Genomic DNA, 22,066 nt, shown 5'->3' with positions numbered 1-22,066 from the left:
CTATATATATCACTATATTGACACTTACTATGGTACCCATTATGTCATTGGATGGTCATATCACCTTGTAATTCGGTACGAGGTACATTATTAAAAAAAAACAAAAAAACCTTAAACTGTATTATGGAAAGCAGGAAGTGAACAAATGTAATAGTTGCTGATTGTAAAAGTACCAGATGGAGGGGTAGGATTTAATAAGCTTTGCTTCTTCCTACTCCTTTTGGACATGTGGAACTGGGAACTGATTATGGGATGCACTCAATTGGAATCTGATGCATGTTCAAATGAAATAAAACAATTACCATGAAAACATAACAATTGTTTTTTATCATCCTAAAATATAGCCAGAATCCGCCCTATTCTCACTCGGGCCAACATGGACACAGTAATGGATGCTTTCATCGCTAGTTGCTAAGATTACTGTATTGCACTGCTTGTTGGTCTCCCCCAAAATAGTACTTTTTTCTTTCCAATTGCTGCAAAATGCAGCAGCACGTCCTGCATTGTTTATACTGTTCCTGCCTTATTGCCTCACGTAGCAAACAGAGGGATAGCTAATAGTTTGTAGCTTCTACGTGAAATAAAACAGATTCTCTTTGAAAAGCAATTTTTATTATAATTATATAACCTTCAACGTTTTACAAAAATATGAATAGGTCATAGAATGGAACAATTAAGCTTTTACAGTTGCTAAGAAGCATGATTTACACATTGTGATCAAACATCTAGTAATTTGCTGCAGTACCTTGCATGAAGGCTCTGCAGTTGACCAATGAACTTGGCACGAGGGCCCAGATCCATCCAGTCTTCTCACTCAGGGACGGTGCTTGAGACCTGCAGACATGGTGACTAATTCAATAGGACAACTACGCATTCAAGACTTTCCTTTTCAATCACGGGACATTTTTATAAGCTTCCTGCATCCCCCACACAAACACAAACACAAGTGACAAGTTCTGCAACTTCCATCTGTGGCAGTCCTCAGCGTCTACCTGCATGTTTTAATTACAAATATCGGCACAGTTTCAGTGAAGATTAGTCACCATGGGGGGGCTCCACCTTATTTGGGCTGGAAGCCTTGTTATGGAAAATAACAACAAACTGGGTTTTCTGAATTGGATTAGCGCTTTTAGCCTGCTTGACATTTCAAGCGGCATGAACTAATACATCTGTTATTTGTTGATCATTTGATTATTAACATACTTCACAAACCAAATCAGCTGCTCTGCAGGAGATGCAGATACAGTACGACACACAAGTCTGGCCTTTTTTCCTGCACACAAACACACACTCACACACACACACACACACACACACACACACTCAATGATGCACATTTCAGCCCCAAGTGAAAGAGGAAAGCGGTGGAAAAAACATTTATCTTTACCCCTCTCCTTTCAGCGCATGAACACTCTGACACCGGCGTTGAACAAAGCCACTCATCACATTCTAATCTTGAATTTCAGGGCTTTTATTTCACCCAAATGCCACCCTGCTGGCTTTGTGAATTATTGACAGACTGACACCAATGGGAAAGGACACATAAAAGAGGCTAAAAGCTTTGGCCCTGGCAGGGATTGTCCTTTCCGATTGCCATCAAAAGGGAAACTCAGCTAATGCCTGTCTGGTCTGGATGCAGACCCTAACTTTCAGGATGAGCATCGGACCCCTGAGTCCCCAACGCATTTCCACGAGATATTCCCTGCAATAATGGCTCTTTGGTTGGGAGGAGCGGGTGCACCATTATCTGGGTCCGTATCTGTGGGCGGGACATAAACCGGACGTGGGCATGGTTTAACCCTCCTCTCGTGTTAGGGTCGGCACCGACAACGTTTTACATTTTAAGGCATAAAAAGAATCACATAACATTTGTTTATTGCATCAAGGCTTTTTGACTTTGTCAGGAAACTCTATTTCAACAAAATAAAACCCCCAAAATAATTTTTACTACATTTTAAAATGGTCTGGTTGAAATTATGACCGCTGTATCGTTGGGGTCGGTTATAATAATATGACTATAAAGCAATATTTTGAGCCACGACTGAAATCACAAGTGTAAAATTAGCCAACACAATGACAACCAGCTCCTCTTCTCATCATGTAAGCTTTTTGACCGCTTTTCCAGTATACCAGCAGAAAAACAATGTCCAGACATGTGAGGTGAATTCACTCATTTGACTGATGGCTGATTTCACATTTACAATTTGGATCCTGGAAAGATTGGCAAGAAGTACAGTGAACCAAGATCTGGACCTGTTCTGCTTTTTGATTTCAGTTTATACTAAAGTTCTGTTGCTGAAAACAATAACTTTTTCTACCTTTTCTTGACATTAATATATATAGGTCAAAATTGACCCAAACACCATAGATGTTTCTTTAGTGATAAATACTAAAATGAGAAAATAAATAAAACTAATTGATTTAACAGAGATGTTCTATATCCCTCAGTAATAGCCAGGTAACAAAAGAACCTTCAATTTATTAATATGATTCTTTTGAGGTTCATTTTACCATTTTTGGAAATTAAAATCGAGGGGTATAGTGACAAAAAAAGGCCTACATGCCCTCACCAAAAGTATTAAAACCAATATTTTGATGGATGAGGAAGCCTAAGAAGGTAACCAAGACATGAGAAGCAAATTTGATGGTAACTTATTGATTTTAGTGTATTTTATAGCTGATTTAATACATGGGTCAAAACCGACCCGTTAACATAAGAGATGATACCAGAAAGCTACCACAAGAGGAAGGTTAACTGGACATGGGCGGGGTTTACGTCGGAAGACAAGTGATAAGTGTGAAATGGACTTGGGTTGATCAGAACTTGCTATATTTATTATCACCCTGCTAAACAGTACGTGTACTGTGTATGTGTGTAAGTGATCCTTGACAATTTATTCTTGAATTACTTTTAATAATCTCTGTGAAGTTGTTGATTCACGCAAACATGGCAATAAACATAATAATAATAATCCGTCAGCCGTTTCCCAAAAGCACCGCGTTGGGTACCAAAAGCAGTTTTCCAACTGACTTTATATCACCAGTCTAAAGAGCGTCAGTAACTGCTGCTTGTGTCAAGACGTAAAGACGTGCAGCAGACATGCGGCCACAGTAAAGATGACAAGAAGAGACTTGAGTGTGAGTGGAGGACGGACCAACAGACGAGCCAAGAAGTGATACACCTGAAGAGTGTTGCGGTACGTTCTACAGCGGTCTAATCCACCTCACTTTCATTGCTGGCATCCTCGAGCCGTCTTAGCTTGTCTTCTTGTTCATGGATCTGTCCATCTCCGCCTTGTCGGCCCCTTGTCTGCATGCTTAGACTGTTCTTTTCTTCCTCTTCTTGTCTGAAGTCATTCTCTTCTTTCTTCTGCTCCTCTCCATCCACCTCCATGGAGACCGGGTCCTTTACATCCAACGGTCGTGCCGTCCCAAGGTCTGCGTTATCACCGTTGACACCGTTTGTCACGGCCAGCTCATCCTGTGGACTGTGGTGTCCATCTTTGATGGGGGAGGAGTTGGTTGACTCATTACTGACAGGAGAGATGTCGCTGCTGCTGTGGTTGGCTGACTGCGAGCTGGATGCTGAAGGAGCCTTCAGGGGAATCTGCCATGAGGGGATCTTAGGAACTGAGGGGGTGGAAGGAAATTGTCTCCTATGATCGAGAATAAACAATAATTATACACAACGGATGGACAGATTTGAATAATAACAGACAACACTACGATTTTAGCATCAAAAATCCTATGTAAGCAATACATGGAATTGGAACAGCTAATTTAATACCGCACCTGTAACCCTCCCCCCCCCAAAAAAAACTATTTAAACCCCAAAGGCAAGTACTGAGTAATGCTTCATATTTTACTTTGTGGATGACTTTATTTTGTAACTGAAGCTGACGTCCTATGCCAGGGTGGCAAATGGCAAAGGGATTAGACCTGATTAAAATGTAAGAATGAATCATTGTACGGCTATTTCATCCTCGTCAGAATCCCGGGTCTTCTTCTGGGTTTATTGTAGAGACGTATATGTAATCCTGCTATCTCATTTGACCGAGCTGGGCTGAATGAATGTGATCGTGTGTAGCAGCTCGTCGACAACAAGCTACATTATGGTTATGGTTTCATTCTCACGTACTGATTATGTTCACAGGATGTGTTCAAAAGGTGAGTTGTTTAGCCATAAAAGTAGGAAAATACTAAAGACTGCTGGGATGCTGATGCCTGCAGTATGGTAATGAGCTAAGGCAAGTTGTGAAATAAAAGAAATGGTGCAATCAGTAACCTCTAGTGCCTGTGAGATTATACCCAAAAAACACATTTGACATTTATGGTTGTCTAAGTGTGCAAGTCATTTCGAAGTCATTTATTAATTCATACCCAAATACAAACTTGCAGTACTAACATAAACCAGGGCCAAGTAAAGATGATGGTGTGAGGCGTCTTTTCAAGATAAAATTATATCTGCAAGTTGGTTTAAAAAACTAGCAGATGTAAAATTAAGCTAAATTGTTGAATAAAATTGCTAAGTATTGACTGGCAGCAGCGGGCTGCACGGTGTTCGAGTGGTTAGCGCGCAGACCTCACAGCTAGGAGACCCGAGTTCAATCCCACCCTCGGCCATCTCTGTGTGGAGTTTGCATGTTCTCCCCGTGCATGCGTGGGTTTTCTCCGGGTACTCCGGTTTCCTCCCACATTCCAAAAACATGCTAGGTTAATTGGCCACTCCAAATTGTCCATAGGTATGAATGTGGGTGGGAATGGTTGTTTGTCTATATGTGCCCTGTGATTGGCTGGCCAGGGTGTACCCCACCTCTTGCCCGAAGACAATGAAGGAAATGAATGAATGAATGACTGGCAGCTGACTGAACTGTCCAAATAGTAATAGTAAGTGTGATTAATATGATGACATACAATCCTAATCCCAATTTTAAGCATCATTTTGCAGTTCACAACACCCAGCTGACAAAAGACGTCTTCCAGAGGAATAACACTTCTTTTGGACGGTCTCCTGTGTGACCCTTGATCAAAATCCAACAGAGAACATTTGGTGATGGTGGCAAGCCAAGTTTACAAAATCAAACAGGCTAGAAAACACATACATGTGTACATTTGTGTGTATGTGTGTGTGGGTTGAGGGGGTTCATTACCTGCTGAGCAGTAAACCCTTCAAAGAGACTATCTCAGCTTTCAACTCTCCAACTGTTTGGTTGTCCACGATGCGACTGGTTGCAGATGACACCTTCAGGAACATAAAACACACTTATACCGCTGGACACGACACAAGTACAGAGATGATGAGTGCGTGCCACGCCAGGTATACAAGATGAATGAAATGCTGTCACGATGAGGAGAAGGAAAGTGGTTGTGTGAGCGACTCGGGCTGGATGAGTGTATTTTCACCGTGTTGTATTTTACGGCTTTAATGTAAGGAATGTTTGGCGGTGCCCGATGACGATGTGCAGTTTCCAAGTGAAAAAACATGACAAGCATGTTAATTTTTGAAAGTAGCTTGTCTTCGTTTTAAATACACATTCTCCACTCACGGAACATACTTCTGTGACCGTCCTTCCAGAATCTGCAGCTATTTCCAGCTGTACTTCTGTCCCACCACCGGCCCACCTTCAGGCACGCCCAGCCTGCTAGTACGTAGACCCCATTGAACAAAACAACGGCAGACAGCACAGCATTGACCGTGTTTGTATCAATCCCCAATTTAAAGAAACCTTCTGCTAAATAGATAATAACATACCTTATCTGATATCTCAATGCCAGAAAGCAACACTCTCTATGATACGTGTCTTATTAAATTCAAACAAAAGTTAATCAAATGTTGAACCTGTGCTGAATTTCAGCTTTGAGATACATTATGTTAGTGTGTATGCACACTTAGCGTGTAAGTGCTTGGCTGCACGGTGAGTGCTCGAGTATCAATGTCCGCAGAGAGTGAAAGTGCTCAACCTCAAGTGCTGATATATCTCACACACACCGCAGGAGGGTGTACGATCTGATGTTTTAACAAACTGCTGATCAAAATATTTAACCCACACTGTGATTCAGCAACATTACTTTCCTTGCCGGCTTTACTCTTCTTCCCCTACATGTGGAGATAAGCAGTAAGCTCACTTTTATTTTTAACGTTGGTTAGCGTCACTAATTCGTTCTACAAGGTTGACTCTAACCGAAATGTACGCTAATCAGATTTCCCACACAAAATAATGTCATTCCATTTCATCCATTCCAATATGCCAAAAATGCATAGCTTTTTATACTAAACTATACTAATTACAATTTGAGATGCAGAAAACTATTTGAAATTCATATCCATATAAATGATGACTGAAGGGGATTCATGAACATTGAAGGTTACCAATATCTTCAGTGAAGATGCCATTCTTGATCTCCAAGGACACCATGTGGCTGTGTGATCAACCATCACCACCTTGACATGAGCTGATTCTCGAAATCAGTGTGTGAATTATCGGTAAGTTTTTCTCACCTCAGTACTGCAACCCACATTGGAGCCCAAGGAAGTTGCAGTATATCTGTACGACTTGTATATATGTATATATGCAGTCCTGGATGAAATCACAAATTGCCTGATATGTGTAGACAGTATTATGCAAAAATGGCTTGTGGATTCCTGGAGAGAAGGTACAGGACTCTGTGGCGTCTGTGTGGCCTTACCACTGGAGAATGTAATTCTACATTCGCTTCTCTGAGCACATAGTAAAAGGCTTAATGTACACGCAAACATCCAACCAATAAACGAGCAAAGCCAACATTACTAAATAATAGCAAAATGTTTTGCCTATAAGACGCCCATTTAATAATTAGGCAACACATCGTGTGTTTTTACTATTTAAATACTGCAATAAAGATTCCTGTAAAAAAAAAAAAAAACACCTCAAAGGAAAAAAAAAACAAGGAAATACCGTATATTATGTGGTTAGGAAATATTCACTGTAGCAGCACCACAGGACAGCAAGCCGTCTAGCAAAAAGAAGATAAACCCCTCTGGTCCATTAGCAACAAGATAAGATCTTTAACAAGCATTTAACAAGCATCGCAAATGAATTCACAGTTACTGCTGGCAGACTGTATGTTTTCCAGTAACGCATGTATATTTATGATGGAATTTGTTTCCAAAAGACGTCCCCAAGGAGGATTTTTGAGTGGAAACATTGATTTCACTCTATTTCTGCTCTTTCCCACTGGCAGTTTTCTTGCACAAGAAGGCGGTTTCTAATCTTCGAGGTTGTATCCACTAATAAAGAGAACGATCAGTGAGTTGAGACAGCAGGGCAAACACAGTTAACAGGCAGATTTGTAACGATAATGGGGCAGAAAGAGAGCAGTCTGTTTAACATCAGGGATTAATCATCCTGAGGCAAATCTTAGGCTGCTGCTATAGAGAAAATGGAAATGATAGAATGATGAAAAACAGCCCGTTGCCATGAAGCACAATGTACAGTATCAACGTGCGTTTGTGCACGACAGCCATTCTTCCACTCCCCGTTTAGGGTCAGTACATATCCTCTACAAATGAGTGGTTTCCAAAGTACATGAAATGTTTACTCAGCCGCTGAGGAAACTAAAAGCCTAAATCTTTTGGCTTAAAGACACATTTCCGGGTTCACTTTGAGCGCTGTAGTGAAGCAAACCCAGAAACCACAAACGGTGAATATGAAGTAGCTCACCAACCTGGACATGTGTTTCTCATCAAACAACCCCAACCTGAAATCAATTTACAAATTTCCTCCGTGGCTACAGACAACAAGACTGCCTGCGCCGCCTTATGGGGGAAATTTAAGATCTGCACCGCAACTATAAAGCAGAGTTTATGATTTGTTTAATGAGTATTTTGATGTGAAGTATAGTTTTTATACACTACCGCTCTCCAACAAGGTGCTCACAGCAAATTAAGTTGATCTTTTTAATGCAATGTGTAATTTAGATATGACAAATCCACCTGTGAGAATCCCAAAGACAGTACAAGGACACTTGCCAGATGAGAAAAGGAGCAAAAATGTATTTCATGTATAGCAAAATATGTCTTTCTAGGGATTTCATCATTTGTTATTTTTTGTGGTAAACTCATTCTAAAACCAATTGCTGTTTTTCTGAAGCACAGTAGGACTAAGCAGCCGAATACTTGAAACGGCACCAAGTGAGCTATGAGTCTTTAGATCAATCTTCTCCCAGGGAGGCGCTTTCTTCCTTGATTTGAGCTGAAGCAGATGTGTCCACATATGTTTCCCTGCGACACCCAGATGCTAGCCATGTGCTTAACAAGCTGTGGACATAAAACATTGTCTAAGATTGTCTCTTCCAAGACACTTTTGAGAGCCCAGAGATCATAAAGTAAATTACGAGCTGTGTTAGACAAAAAAAAAAAAGACGGCATTATTTCATGCCTGCACATAATTTTTTGAGAACACAGTCATTTCATCTAAACACTTAAAATTCTGAAATGATTACCAACACTGCCTATAAAAATCAAGGCAAAGACAAACGACAGTATGGCTTAACATTATGGCCCCGTAATGAGATGAACCATACTTATTTTGAATGGCTTTAGTTGTGATGATAAAGTGTACAATAAGACTGTCTATCTGCCGCAGTTATGACCGAGGGAGCACAGGAAGTTTTAGTGCACACAGGCCTGGAGGAACCGCTTCACTCCTCTCCTAATCAATCTGAAGATATCAACTCGGCACCTTTACTGGACTCTTTTGCAATTCCAAAGTTATGGCCTGTCCAACAATCATCAAAAGCATCATAACATATCTTCACGACACAGTCAATTTTGTACGGATTAACACTTTGTTAAGTTGTCTCACTACTGTAAGGCTTTCATTTATAAGACAAAAACTATATGACAGAATTATGCTGCAGGAAAGCTCAATTATGGTCTGAGATAACTCCGGTTTCCTCCCCCATTCCAAAAACATGCTAGGTTAATTGGCCACAGGTATGAATGTGAGTGTGAATGGTTGTTTGTCTATATGTGCCCTGTGATTGGCTGGCGACCAGTCCAGGGTGTACCCCGCCTCTCGCCCGAAGACAGCTGGGATAGGCTCCAGCACCCCCCGCGACCCTCGTGAGGATAAGGGGTAGAAAATGAATGATCTGAGATGGTGCTTTAAAAGACAGCAAACACTTCCTGAGCATATGTTATGGTAATCTCATCCAATGCATTACAGGGGGGTTTATGCAAAAAAATCAGTAGAAGGATGAGGTAAAGCAAACACAGATGATTTGTGATAACAAATACAGGAAATGTTATATGATGTGACTACCTCGGCTGTAGCCAGTTCCTGAGAGAGCTCTTGGATCTTCTGCTGCTGTTGGTTCATAAGCTCCTGTAGGGAAGTCAGCGTTTGCTGCAACTGGCCAACTGTAGAAAAAAAGTGCATTTATAGATGTATAGATAGTACATGCAGCAAATAGTAAATATTCTAGGACAGTGGTTCCCAAAAGTCTTACACTCATGTACCCCTTGAGAAATGTCAGTTAAATATATCATATAGCAGACCAACACAGGTATAGATGAGAATGAAATGAGGTTTATAGGATTGGCCATTGTTTATAGGTGCCCAAACCTGTTCATACCACTGTACATTCTTGGGGTTACAAAATAAATAAATCAACTTGTGTACTTGATCAAAGCCGATCTCCAAGAATTACAATTAAAGAAAAGAGTTGGGGGTGGCAGGTGGGAAGGGGCTGCACATACGATGGAGATATTAATCTCTAGTGTCTGAACTTAAATCGAATAACAGTCTCTAACCCTCCATTATCCAGCCAAACACTGCCTTCTAATGCATCTTAAATCCTAAAACGATCAGCAAAGAAAAAAATAAAACAAGGCCCTCATTTAAGAGGAGGCTGCCAGACAACGTCCCTCCTAATCCGAACAAATATTGCTCTTTTTCCATTGACTTTGAAGATTGAATTAGTTCAAGTGTTGGTGTTGGATGCGGGTGTATGATTTCAAATAACACCGGGCACCGTTTGTTTCCCCCTGCTTCCAGTCACGCATGTATTACCAAACAATGCATTAAGTTTCCCCTAGCTGATTATATTACAGAAAACCAATAAACATTCACATAAATCACGGACATGTAAAGTGTTAAATCAAGCCTAATAGTATTACCATCAACAGTTATTGTGGCGGTCCACTGCTGAGGTTGTCAGGCGAATAGTTATAAAGCCTAAGCTGCAGCCGGCAAGACGAGATGTAAAGAAACACGTAAACCCAGGTCCATACAAAAGACAGAGTGGGTTTTGTGAAGTGGAAAGCCGATGCAGACTAAATATTTGATCTTTCATAGAAGCACCACCTGTATTTAAATGGGTGGGGTAGTACAGTATTAATGTAGGTAGGGTGCTGCTGAAATCTTTGATCTTTTCATACTTTGCAGACATCTTTCAAAATACGAGTTTGGACTGGATGACTGTTGGCGACAACCCGGCCATTAAGGTTGGTTACTGTGTTTGTGATCTTCAATGTGACCAATCTCTCCAAGGGTAGTAATCAAAGTAAAATGTGACAGGTAAAAAAAAAAGGTGTTACTGAGGCTTGGTGTGCTCACTGGTTTCTAGAGGCACCACACCACAGAATGACTTCTCCAGATGAGTGGGTCAGTCCCGCAGCCTGCCATGCAACAACTCCTGAGTTGCCGCCATTGCTGCAGTTTTTTTAACAACTGCAGCCCAACAGTCCAAGCCAATCCTTGACTACTTTGTATCAACAAAAACGCATAACTTCTTATCCCCAGTCATCACAGATATCAAGTCAGTGACTTTGGCAAAGCATGAAACAGAGGGCAGCTGTAGCTTTGACACATGCACGTGTAAGTGTGTGTGTGTGTGTGGTAAAGTGTGTGTGTGCGACAGACTGATGAGACACAATGATATGTGAGGCTTGCAGCTGCTGTGTGGAGGCTGCACATTGTCCATTCAGTAAATTATTCAGTAAATACCTCAATATAGTGTACAGTACATATGTCCATGCCTGTATGTCTTCATGGCCAGCTGGTCACCAATATGGCACCCTAACGACAGAGCGCCCAAAGAGTCGCAAAATTCTATTACAACTGAAGTAGTTCCAAGATCCATTCATTAATTATCTGTGTGAAGTTGTAGGCAAATCACAAATGGGAGTCAAGGCCCCTACTCTGGAGCCGGTACTGGCGGGAAAGACCATCATAGTCCCCCTTTCAACAGACTACATCACCTTGCTGCACTTTGCACTTGAGAGACACATGAACTTTAACAAAGAGGGCTCAAGTGACTGGGAGCAGTGCGGTGCTTTTATTGAGTGAACAAAAGAGGGCTACAGCGAAAGGAGTAGGATGGCAAAAGGAAAGCGGTGGGAGTGGTGTAATTGCGACTCTTTCCCCCAATTGTTGACTTCAACGGTCATTAATTACAATAGCCGTTTAGCTACACTGTAGTCATACCAAATTAGTAACAACACCGGCTGTGGAAAACTGGTTGTTTTTCATGCAAATGAGATTCAAGTTTCTGGTGAAGAAGAGGAAAAAAAATGAGAAACATCAGATTTAACACAGATTTGACTACAGTCTGAGATCCAGAATTAAAATCTTTGTTGTAGTTCATCCCAATGGTGTTTAATGGGTCTGACTTCAGAGCTCTCAGGTTCTTTCACACCAAGCTCATCCAAGCATACCTTTATGAGCCTGCTGGAGTCCTGCTGGAATGGAAATGGGCTTTGCCCATACAGTTCCCACCAAGTTGGAAGTACAGAATTTTCCATAATTATCTAGTATCTTAGTCTAAAAACATAGAAATCCAGCTTAACTGCTGTACTGATTATGACGTGTGTCCAGATCTCTGTGTCCATGTATCCTACAGTATGTGGAAAACATGTGGCAGAATACAAACACACATCAGTTCAGCACCACTGCTAACAAGTCCAAGCTTTGTCAAATGGGCCTCTCATTTTGGTGCCAACCTGCATTTTTAATTATACTGACGAAGAGCAAAACAAGCATCTCTCTCCCTCTATGCGTCTGACAGTTAGGTTAAGATTTCTCACCTGTCCAACATGGGACCTGCACCTGTCACTGTGCACTTAATCACACAGAAGGGCCAATGTTGAGTCCAGACACTACACAGCGGCATCCTACCAACACACACACACACACACACACACACACACACGGGCGGCCGAGCACTCAAAATTACAATTAACTTTCTCGCCACCTACGGGGCATAGCGTAGCTGATGATGATGGTTGTGAAGCAATGGTTGGTGTAGCGATCGGAGAGCGATGGGAAGTGTGTGCGTGGGGGAGGGAGGGGGTTGTTTGGAGAAAAGTTGTCATTTCCCAACTCCTCATTAATATTCTGAGGTTAAGAGCTTTTCAGCGAAACATAATTAATTGAGCTCGAGCCTGACAGTAAACAAGCAATTTCAAATTAAAGCGAAATGACAGCGGCGTCATTTGTTAAAAACGTGCGGGGCCCCCCGATTTTGGCAACAGATAAATGAGGGAAAACGTGAGGGAGGGAGAAAGTGATGAAGATATTAATCTTCACCTGTCTGTGTCAGCGTGCCACTCATTGCTGCGATGCTGCTCTCCATCCTCTGCAGATGCTTCTTGTCCTCTCGGCTGGCCGTAATGAGGGGAAGGATGTATTTCTGCAATTAAAGCATGCCACAATATTAGACATCTCTCTGGTGGGACGTGAAGGAAAGATGATGAGGAGAAAGGGCCACCAAGACGAGTCGCTGGAGGGTCAAAGACATTGTTTTATTGGACTAGTGCATCATTGTGTAAACTGTGGATGATTAAGTGCACATTTTCCATGTCCAAGCAAGTGCATCAAACATCAGGTGTTGAAGCCATTAGTAAATTAGAAAGGGGCTTCATAGCTCTTACTATTATCGGTTTAACATTTAGTTATCCATCGAGATGGTTCCACTCTCAAATTGGAGGAGTTGCTTTAAATGTATCCATTTTATATGTAGATAGCACAATCATTTGTGTTGCTGGGGCCACAATTAAGTCTGAGTAAATCAGCATAATCAATGATGACAATTATTTCAAACTATGGCCCAGTGAAGACCACACCAGTAAAGCAGCAAAGGTCCACAAGGAAACACAAACCCCAATGAGGGAAGTGTGAAATGTATATTTCACAAAATAAATAAAGGTTTATTACTTGAAACGGCTGAATGAATGCATGAGGGAGCGACACAATACTATTAAGGACCATGGAGGACTACAATCAACATCACGTTTCCAATCCTAAGGGTGACTTAATTCCTCATGGTCCATTTGTGGCCTGCTGCCCTCTTTGCCAGGTTTTCTGCCCATCTGAAGTGAGAGCAGGCCACACCTGTGCAAGTAATAAACACATTGTAATTAATAGGCAGGTTGCTTTGACTGAGGTGTTTACAAGGTGCACAATAACAAAAATAAAGTATGTACAGAAGCCAGGACATATGGTGCAACTGCCGCTACACTCTACTGACATGACAGCAACCCGAGCTGTCCCGCTGGGGTACCCAAACACTCAGGTGTTGGGAGCTGGCATGAATGAAACTGAAAACAGTGACGAGAAGAGATGGTAGAAAACACCCTGAACCATCACGTGGCTTTATAAAAACTGGCATAATAAAGATGGAGTAACGGGACCTCCAGAGTACTTCCTATGTCTGGCTGTGCCATGTGCTCCCTCTTACTCTGGGAGGAAATCATTGTGTCATCGAGCCCGAGACCAAGTGCAAAAGCTTCTGTCCTGCTCCAAAATGAGCATAATGGTTTCCACATGCCAATCAGACTGCTCCACAGTAACAACCACTGTTGGATTCATCTGTGAAGCCCAATATTAAACCATGTTGAGTATTTTTAGATGGTTGAATATCATTAGCCATTTAAGCCACTGGAGTTTTGAAAGATAAAAACATAATTGAGAGCAAAGGAAGAAAGGCATTGGCGTGAAGTGTGAGAGCAATGTTACATGCAGAGGTGCTAACTATTCTAACACTATCGTTTATCACATGGATGTGCTAAGGCCACCGGTTCAAATGTAATATGAGGGAGGAGCAGTACTGACAGGTCTGTGGATATAATCTATAATATATAACACATTTTACACAAATATTAAGAGAAATATAAAGTGCAAAGTCAAGTAGGGAACATAGTGAAAAAGGAGTGTGACCTACTGTACCTTGTAAAGTTGATGGCAGCTATAGGCGATGCCTACCATGATGATGGTGAAGGCACCATAGTCTCTCCATCTGTAGCCTTTTGGACCTTGACAAGAAAAGACAATATCTGACCATGACCATATCTGAACTGTATGAAGACTTTATTCAATAAAGACTGGACTATTATTCATCCATCCATTTTCTATACCGCTTATCCTCACTGGGGCTGCGGGACGCTGGAGCCTGGGCACATTATATTTGAATCGACTAAATGTACCGGCGAAAATGGATGGACGGATGGAAGACTACAATTAAAATACATTTTCATTTTCGTCAAATAAACTGACTAACATTAAATAAAAAACTGCTGTCAAAATGAAGAGTGAACGATTGCAGACCTAATGTCTGTCAAACTGGAAATCCACTATGCTGCAAATGTCAGTGAAAACAAAAACACAGGTCTTGCTGAGACAAAACAACTTCAGTCCTCACGGGTACAACAGTCATTCCATTCTGATTTTGGCCCAATGAGACATTTTTACTGGCTCCACATCATGATTTGGCATGCAAATCAAATCAAACACCCAATGTCACATTGTATGTGGTATATAGTTTCAAGGTGAATGTTATTCCTTTCACACAAGGGCATGTTTTATCGTTACTGCAGCATTTAGGGATGAACCTATAACCTTCCCTATCAAAAAACGTTGAATCATTCCCCAACATTCATATGGTAACCACATAAATTTGGGTCTTCATCAACATTATGGCTGCGATAGACTGTGACCTGTCTCACAATACTGTGTTCTGAAAGGCGTAGGAGTCCTTGGCATAGGTGGTTGACCCTGAACAAGACTCACTGCATCACATGAGGTCTTCACCTGACCCCATCCTCCTCTTTAGGACCGTCCATTCTTTTTCTGTCTCTTTCTTTTTCTGTTGCGCTTCCACTCTGCCATCTTCCTTTTTTTATTTGGTCACTTAAGCCGGGGAACAGTGGACTCCATCCCCCGGTTTTCCAATCTCCTCTCAAATTTATTGGGTTCAGTGGAGGCCTTCCTGTCCTTCTACTGCATGGAAATAGAGATCAGAGTATCCATTACTTCGACAGAGATGGATGCGGGTCCCCATGCACTGTCCCTATAACAAGGACATCACAGGGAGGTAGCCCTCTCTTTTCGGTATGACCCCCCCATACAAGACTCCCCGCTCTCACCTCATTATGCAGTTCCCTTATAGCCGTTTTGATATAAAACCCCCCACTATGGACAGAGAGCCGCGAGTCCCCCTAACTACATGGCCATCCCATCAACATCACTTTCATTACAAAACATGAGATGCCGAGGGAGTCAAGGACAGTGTGATAATAAATGAGGGTGGAATACATCTGGAATCATTGTCATATGGGTTAAGCATTACGCAGACTTCATTCTGCATTGGTAAATCAGTGGACAGCACTCATAACCCCTCGGGGTAATAAAGAGACAGGTTGCCGTGAGGGGTCTTGTCAGGGTTGAACCATTTCAAATGCTGTGGCAAGGGGAGATGTCATAGACCTGTGCTGTACAATGCCACGTTCCCTCAGTGCCGATCAAGGCTAATGTTGTAATATGTGGATTAGTATCCAAACAAATCCAGAACTTGAACATCACTAAGCAAACTATCGTTTAAGGCTGGCAAACTGCTCAACTCCTGCACATACCCAAATTGCGTCATTATTATATTTAGCCATTACTTAGCTGAAAACGTTAAATTGAAAAATGTCCATGCCTAATCACTTTACATGATGTTCTGTATAAATATGCACCGTTTGTGAAATAAAAAAAGAGAGTTGTGCACTCACTGTGTGGAACAGTGGCAAGGTGAGTCGGGTCAAGTGGATGTGGAGGCCCAACCGTTCTGGTCGGCAGGACTTCTTCTGTGCTGCCCGAGCGCTGGATGGCCAATTCCACCTCCTCATTTGTCAACCCTGCAATCAGGTAAGACAAAACTTGGATGCATCTGTTAAAACGAGACTTGTCAAAATGGCACCATTGCTAATCATAATGAACACATTAAAACTTTCAATTCTTTCCATTAATCATCAAGAACACGAGCAAAGTCAACTCATTCAATTTCACCAACTGTAAGCCTTGCAAATGTGTTTTCATTTCACAATTTAAAAATTCCTTGGAGGGTTTGAGCTTAAGGGATGTCCACCAAGGGACGGCGTGCAAAGCTTCCCTCCGATGAAACCTGAAACTCTCCAAGCCTATTAACTGCCACCAAAGGCAAAGAAAATAAGTCTGTCCACTTCTTGTTAGATTTCCCATGTGGAAATTTCATACACCCCAGACAGCTAAAATGCATTATTTTAATGTCTTCATTGTAATGTAAATGTATTACATAAATTTGCAAATGCCAATATAATTTAATCTTCACATCTTCTTAATGATTTTAGTTTGGATTAAATTGCAAAGGGCTCCCTGATGGAGAATCAGAAGGAAGGAGAAAAATGTCTGTACAATATGAACATCATCTTTTGTTGGAAGAAAGGGACATATCCAGGCTCTGTGTCGTACTTGATGAATTGAATGTATCATCCCAGCCACCCCTTCAGTCTGATCATAGAATAACCACTCTAACTTGGTGAACTTATCATGAACCAATGTGACCCAAAACGCTCAAAAGACATAAGGCCATGATGAAGCACAAAATTGCATACAAGCACTTTTACTTTGGCTGGAGCAAATTTACACATAATCAAGTAGAGTTTCCTCCATCAAGCAATTGGAAAGCTCTCATACGTTCAGCTGATAGGTATGCGTTCATGAACATCATGAACAATCAAAACAGTCAGTGTAATTATTATTTTTATAAATTCCGCTGTGTATTGATTCCATACCAAATTGAAGAGGAAAGTTTAACAATCATGATAAAGCAGCATCCAGTTTGTGTAACGTTGATGTCACAAGTGTTACAAGTTACAAGTGCAACATTTTGTAACATTGTCTTAGCAACAAGTACCATGTGGTATGGGCTGCCTGTGCATGTATGTGTGTGTTTCCTGTGATTTCCAAGTGTCCATAAATGATGCACCTGAATGCACCATTCTTCAAAAAGGCAAGGTCAGCACTGAGAGCAGTTTGCTAGTTTAGATCCTGCTTGTTTACTATGAAATATCCATTATCAGACGGGAATCTTTCCGTGGTGCTGCAACTCTAAAAGAACCACTACCCCCTTCTTAATAGGATCCAAAATACAACAATACGTACCACTACATGGTGGTACACTATCCGATTAGATGAGCAACGATCTCACTGGACAAGAAACACAAATACTGTAGGCCTTCAGATTTTTCCTTTCACCTTGAACTGCGATGTTGACAATGAACTTTAATCAATGCACATTTTAATGAATGTTTGTGTTGCTGCTTTATGGCAAATGAAAGCTGTTTTTTTAATCATGATATTTCTAAAAAGGTAAATTCCTAAAGCTATTTTCTGGTCAAAGTATACGGCTTGAAAAGTTGTCCTGTCGGCTCTGATCTATTTATAAGTGGGCTGTATACAAAAGCCCAAATGAAAGCACCCTTAGATCCAAAAGAAAAGAGAACAAGGCTTACATATAAAAGGAAAGACAAAAAAGGGTTTGTGAAATTTATTAGAGGTTCCAAAACCTGTGGAATGACCCCTGGACCCCCCATTTCAGATCGAGCCATGGGGAGATGAATTTTTAAGACATAAATTACACCTAATGACGACACCATAAAAAAAGAACAATAATGGAAAGCTATTCTGTATTTCATTATACTGTTATTATTTGGTGCACCTGATACACACAGTGCCTGTTTATGAGTCCCAGTATTAGCAGATGCTCAGCCAAAGCATTTGCTTTGACCTTGCCATTCTCATTGGGGCATGAAATTACGGTGCTGGCACCTCGATATTACAGCTATAAATACTGTAAACTGCATAGCTGGACTACGTTTTTCTATTGTCTTTCAACATAAACCTGATCGGTATTTATTTAAAGGAAAACCCATTGCTCATCAGGTTATTTACAGCTCTCTCCTCTCAGCCTCATATTCTCCTGGCATTTTTAAGGGCAAAGAGGCAGTAAGGCTCTTTTATTAAATCAATTTCTCCAATTCTGGCAGTCCTGGACTTTATGGGTCAAGACCTCGGCAAGACAGTCAATTAGAAAAATTGCCCACTAAAATATTTTAGGGAAAAGGTGAACATGTTTCCCTTCAGGAGTCCTTGAGAAGAATTAGATTTGGGATAATAGATTAATAAACAAAGACTAAGCAGAGGTCATGTTAAGTAGAAAGAGGTCAGTGGGATATGAAGAAGTGTATGAAGAGTCTTCAACATCTTCAATAAGTTGTGATGGTTGGATACAACTGCTTGAAAATAGTATTCAATCTCATAGCATATTCATTTATGTATTAAAAAAAAAGGAGATGCTACTGCCATATCACTGCTTTTATAACCCTACTGATGACAAAGTAGGCAAGACCTCGACTAGGTGGCGCCGTGGAGTAATTTATATCCACATCAATCCCTTTACCTTCTTTGCAGGCCTTGGTCACAGTCATTTTTGGCCGAGAGGTGAGTCACATAACCGCACTTACATATAGCATCCTATTAATATGAGGGATGATGAACCTTATCCTTACCCTTCATACCGAGCTCAATAAGAGACCAACAGCCTACCTATGGTCTCTGTGACCCTCACTGGCTGGCCCTCCATCCAGGGTGAAATCTATTCGCTTTATTTTGTCAATTCAATATCAAATTTGACAGTATAAAAAAAATACAGTGGACCACCACAGATTGATCACAAGCCATTCCATTATTCTGGTTCACTTTCTAGTTGTTACAATTGTAAAACAATTTCCACCATAAGAAATAATGTAAATTGAATTTGTTCATTCCAGGCTCAAAAGTCGGATTTCACAGACAATGTTTTACTGAACATTTTAATAGTCTTTGGAATGGGTGGGTTGTGATTCAATCCACATTTTAACTATGAGGCATATAAAATAAAACTAAATTAAATAAAATAGTTAAAAGTAATCACCTGACAAAGACATGTAACAAAGGCATTTTCACCTTGTGACACCGAGTTTCAAAGGTACGGCTAAAATTAATACATGTTCCATGTGTCTGTGCCGCAATAAATTCTATTATAACATATTCCCTTGTTCAGTAGCGAAAACCTATATTAGATGTTTTCGTATTTTTTGGTTGAACACCGATTTCAACACATTTGCGACTTCCTGAATCTGCACTTTTTTTTGGACATGTGAAACTGTGAACTGATTATGTGATGCACTCAATTCTAATCTGATGCATGTTCAAATGAAATAAAACCATTACCATTATCCTGGGAACTGTGGATCTTTTAGACACAAATTAGCCACAGAGTTCAAAAGTGTATAAACAAATGTAACAGCTTAAAGTCCAGAATTTATTATATGTTTTTTCCCCTCTTCATGACACATTGGCTGATGCTGATGAACTTATCGTCTGGGAAGAGTTATACTCCGGAAAATACGGTAAGTGTAAATGACAAAATGAAAATTTTAAATGCCATCAAAACATTTTCCCAAACAAATGGTTGGATAAGCTGGCTAAAGCCGAAGACGTCAGCTCGGGTTCCTCGGTCAAAATGACAAGGTGCAAATGTTGTTCACTTTGTCCTCAAGACATTTAAATTTTTGGCAATTATGTGCCCGTAACTGCTAATTGTCTCGGCTAAAGTGTGTTGGCAAAATGGTTTTGAAGGCTTTGGTTGTTGCACTGTGAATGTTAATTGAAGAGGACCGTAGATTGACATCAAGCGACTGCATCACATCAACAGAGTAAAACCAATTTGATCTAAGCAAGGAACAACCAAGGCAAAATTGTTCCGTTGGATTAGTGTTAAAATGCAATTTATTCCCCAAGTCCTGTGCCAAAGAGAAAGAAAAAAAAGTACAGCATTTGGTTGATATTGTGCTTCGTATTACATCAAGGTGACAAACCTTCAATGTTTCAGCCAGTTCATTCATTCAAGGACTCGGGGAGGGCAGCTACAAATATTGGACTGCATAATTGCCAATTCATATCCAGAATTGACAGTTGAGGGAAAACAGAAAATTATATATTTCAATGAATATTGAAATAAACCACACTATTAAGATGTCTTTGAATGCGGGGAGATAGGACCACAGAGGCATCCTTCAGCGGAGATTAGGGCGCAAATGTGCAGTGAAATAAAATGCACGAGCGAGATTATTGCGTAAAGATTCAGCAACATGCAATCAAAGTAGGCCCTATTTTCCCCCTTCATCAGCTGTCCAGCGTAAATACTGCCAGCAAGAGGAATCCAATTTAAATTCCACTCTACCGGGAGATGGTATTGTTTCGTTTTATGTGTCCTTTGACATTTCTGGCCATTAATATAGCGTAAAATCCAGATGTATTTACATAAATATGACATTAAACTGCATTAGAAATTAAGACTGACACGTTTGCAATGGAAGGAGGAGGCTGATTGAGTTTCTCAGTGAAATGGTTGAGAGGATGACAAAAACACAAAGTATAAACCTCAGCCTTGTGCTATTGGGATCTTAGTTTCATTGAATTAAGGAGAGGAAAACTTTCGCTGGGGTTTAGGTCGGGAGGATTGTTCAATGTTTATAATGATTTTGTGCCATGACTGAGCGGTGTGCCGAGTAAATACTACCACACACGAAGGTTCCTTCACGATGACAGCATCTTAGATATCCGCCACGGCACCAGTCATCCAGCCGGCTTGTTTCCATTTATCATTTATACCAATACAAGTCATTTTGTCAACTGTACCGGTACATAAAATGATCACCCAACCCTAACTAAAATAAATCCAATAATTTAAAAGGAAATGTTTTTGATTTGCAGCTTTATTGTTGAATGGCTAAATAGTTCACGGTAATGTACTTTGTGATTCATTGCTATAGTTTCTTACCATGTCTTTCCCAGGGATCGATTCCCATGTGTAAGTTGAGGCTTCTTGTTCTGATCTACAGTGGAACCAACTTTCCAAAATAAATCTGCATTAAAACATCATACATATTTCATTGACGCAAAGTGCAGTAAGACCAAACCGTTTTGTTTTGGAGTGCAGCAAGTAGTTTAAAAACAAAGATGAAAGAAATGCATGTGTGGTGTAGACTGGATGTTATTATTATTATTCTATCGCTATAAGAAGTCATCTCAGCTAATAATATAAGTGGTGATGAACAAAGAAATGTCAAAAGATGGCGTTATTTGAGACAGTGAAGCAGCTGGCAGCCATGGATTGAGTTTTAGACAGTACTGCAAAGGTGGTTTATCGACTTGCTTTGTCAAGTCATGCTCATAGCTCCTTCAAATAAAAGGGAGATTGCTACAATTTACGTATGTTTTAGTGAGGTGCTGCAAGAGTGAAACAGGAGGCACCTCGGAAAAACTGCCACCGTTAAAGAAAACATCCGTTAACGCGTTATTAGCACATTGGCTTTGACAGAACTATACAGTACATGAAAAAATAAAGAAGAGCGAAGAAACCCATCCAGGATGTCCCTTATTTTTTTATTTTATTCACCTTATTATAATATTTGACACTTTAACAGAGCATTGTGGGGTAGCTTGACCAATCAAGTAAAAAATCCAATCAATTATTTGGACTTCAGTGCAACAGTAAATATTAAATAAACATTTGATATAAAAGCAAACAGCACCTCAACTTAAAATCCCTGCAGGCATGTAAACAAATAAGTAAAAGTTGCGTAACCAATTGGCCTTGGTTGAGCTAAGCCAGTGGTTCTCAAAAATTTTTGCAGCGCCCCCCTTTTGGAGATAATTATTACAATTATAGCTATTACAATTTC

General features: G+C 40.6%; 1 protein-coding gene across 2 annotated transcripts in view; it reads right to left on the bottom strand.

The window, feature by feature from the left end:
- Positions 1-590: 590 nt before the first annotated feature.
- Positions 591-22,066, bottom strand: part of pex14 (peroxisomal biogenesis factor 14) — a 40,826-nt gene continuing 19,350 nt past the window's right edge. Inside the window, exons 4-10 of one of the 2 annotated variants that reach the window (XM_058084382.1) lie at positions 16,031-16,156; positions 14,208-14,293; positions 12,570-12,672; positions 9,303-9,400; positions 5,151-5,242; positions 3,229-3,656; positions 591-834 (exon numbers count right to left, since the gene is read on the bottom strand). In XM_058084382.1, the coding sequence (XP_057940365.1) occupies positions 815-834; positions 3,229-3,656; positions 5,151-5,242; positions 9,303-9,400; positions 12,570-12,672; positions 14,208-14,293; positions 16,031-16,156 (953 nt within the window). In that variant the 3' untranslated portion in view covers positions 591-814. The other variant, XM_058084383.1, reaches the window with a different exon arrangement.

The sequence above is a fragment of the Doryrhamphus excisus genome, chromosome 10, assembly GCF_030265055.1.
Source record: "Doryrhamphus excisus isolate RoL2022-K1 chromosome 10, RoL_Dexc_1.0, whole genome shotgun sequence".
In the NCBI taxonomy this organism is placed as follows: domain Eukaryota; kingdom Metazoa; phylum Chordata; class Actinopteri; order Syngnathiformes; family Syngnathidae; genus Doryrhamphus; species Doryrhamphus excisus.
This window is presented reverse-complemented; position numbering and strand designations above follow the sequence as displayed.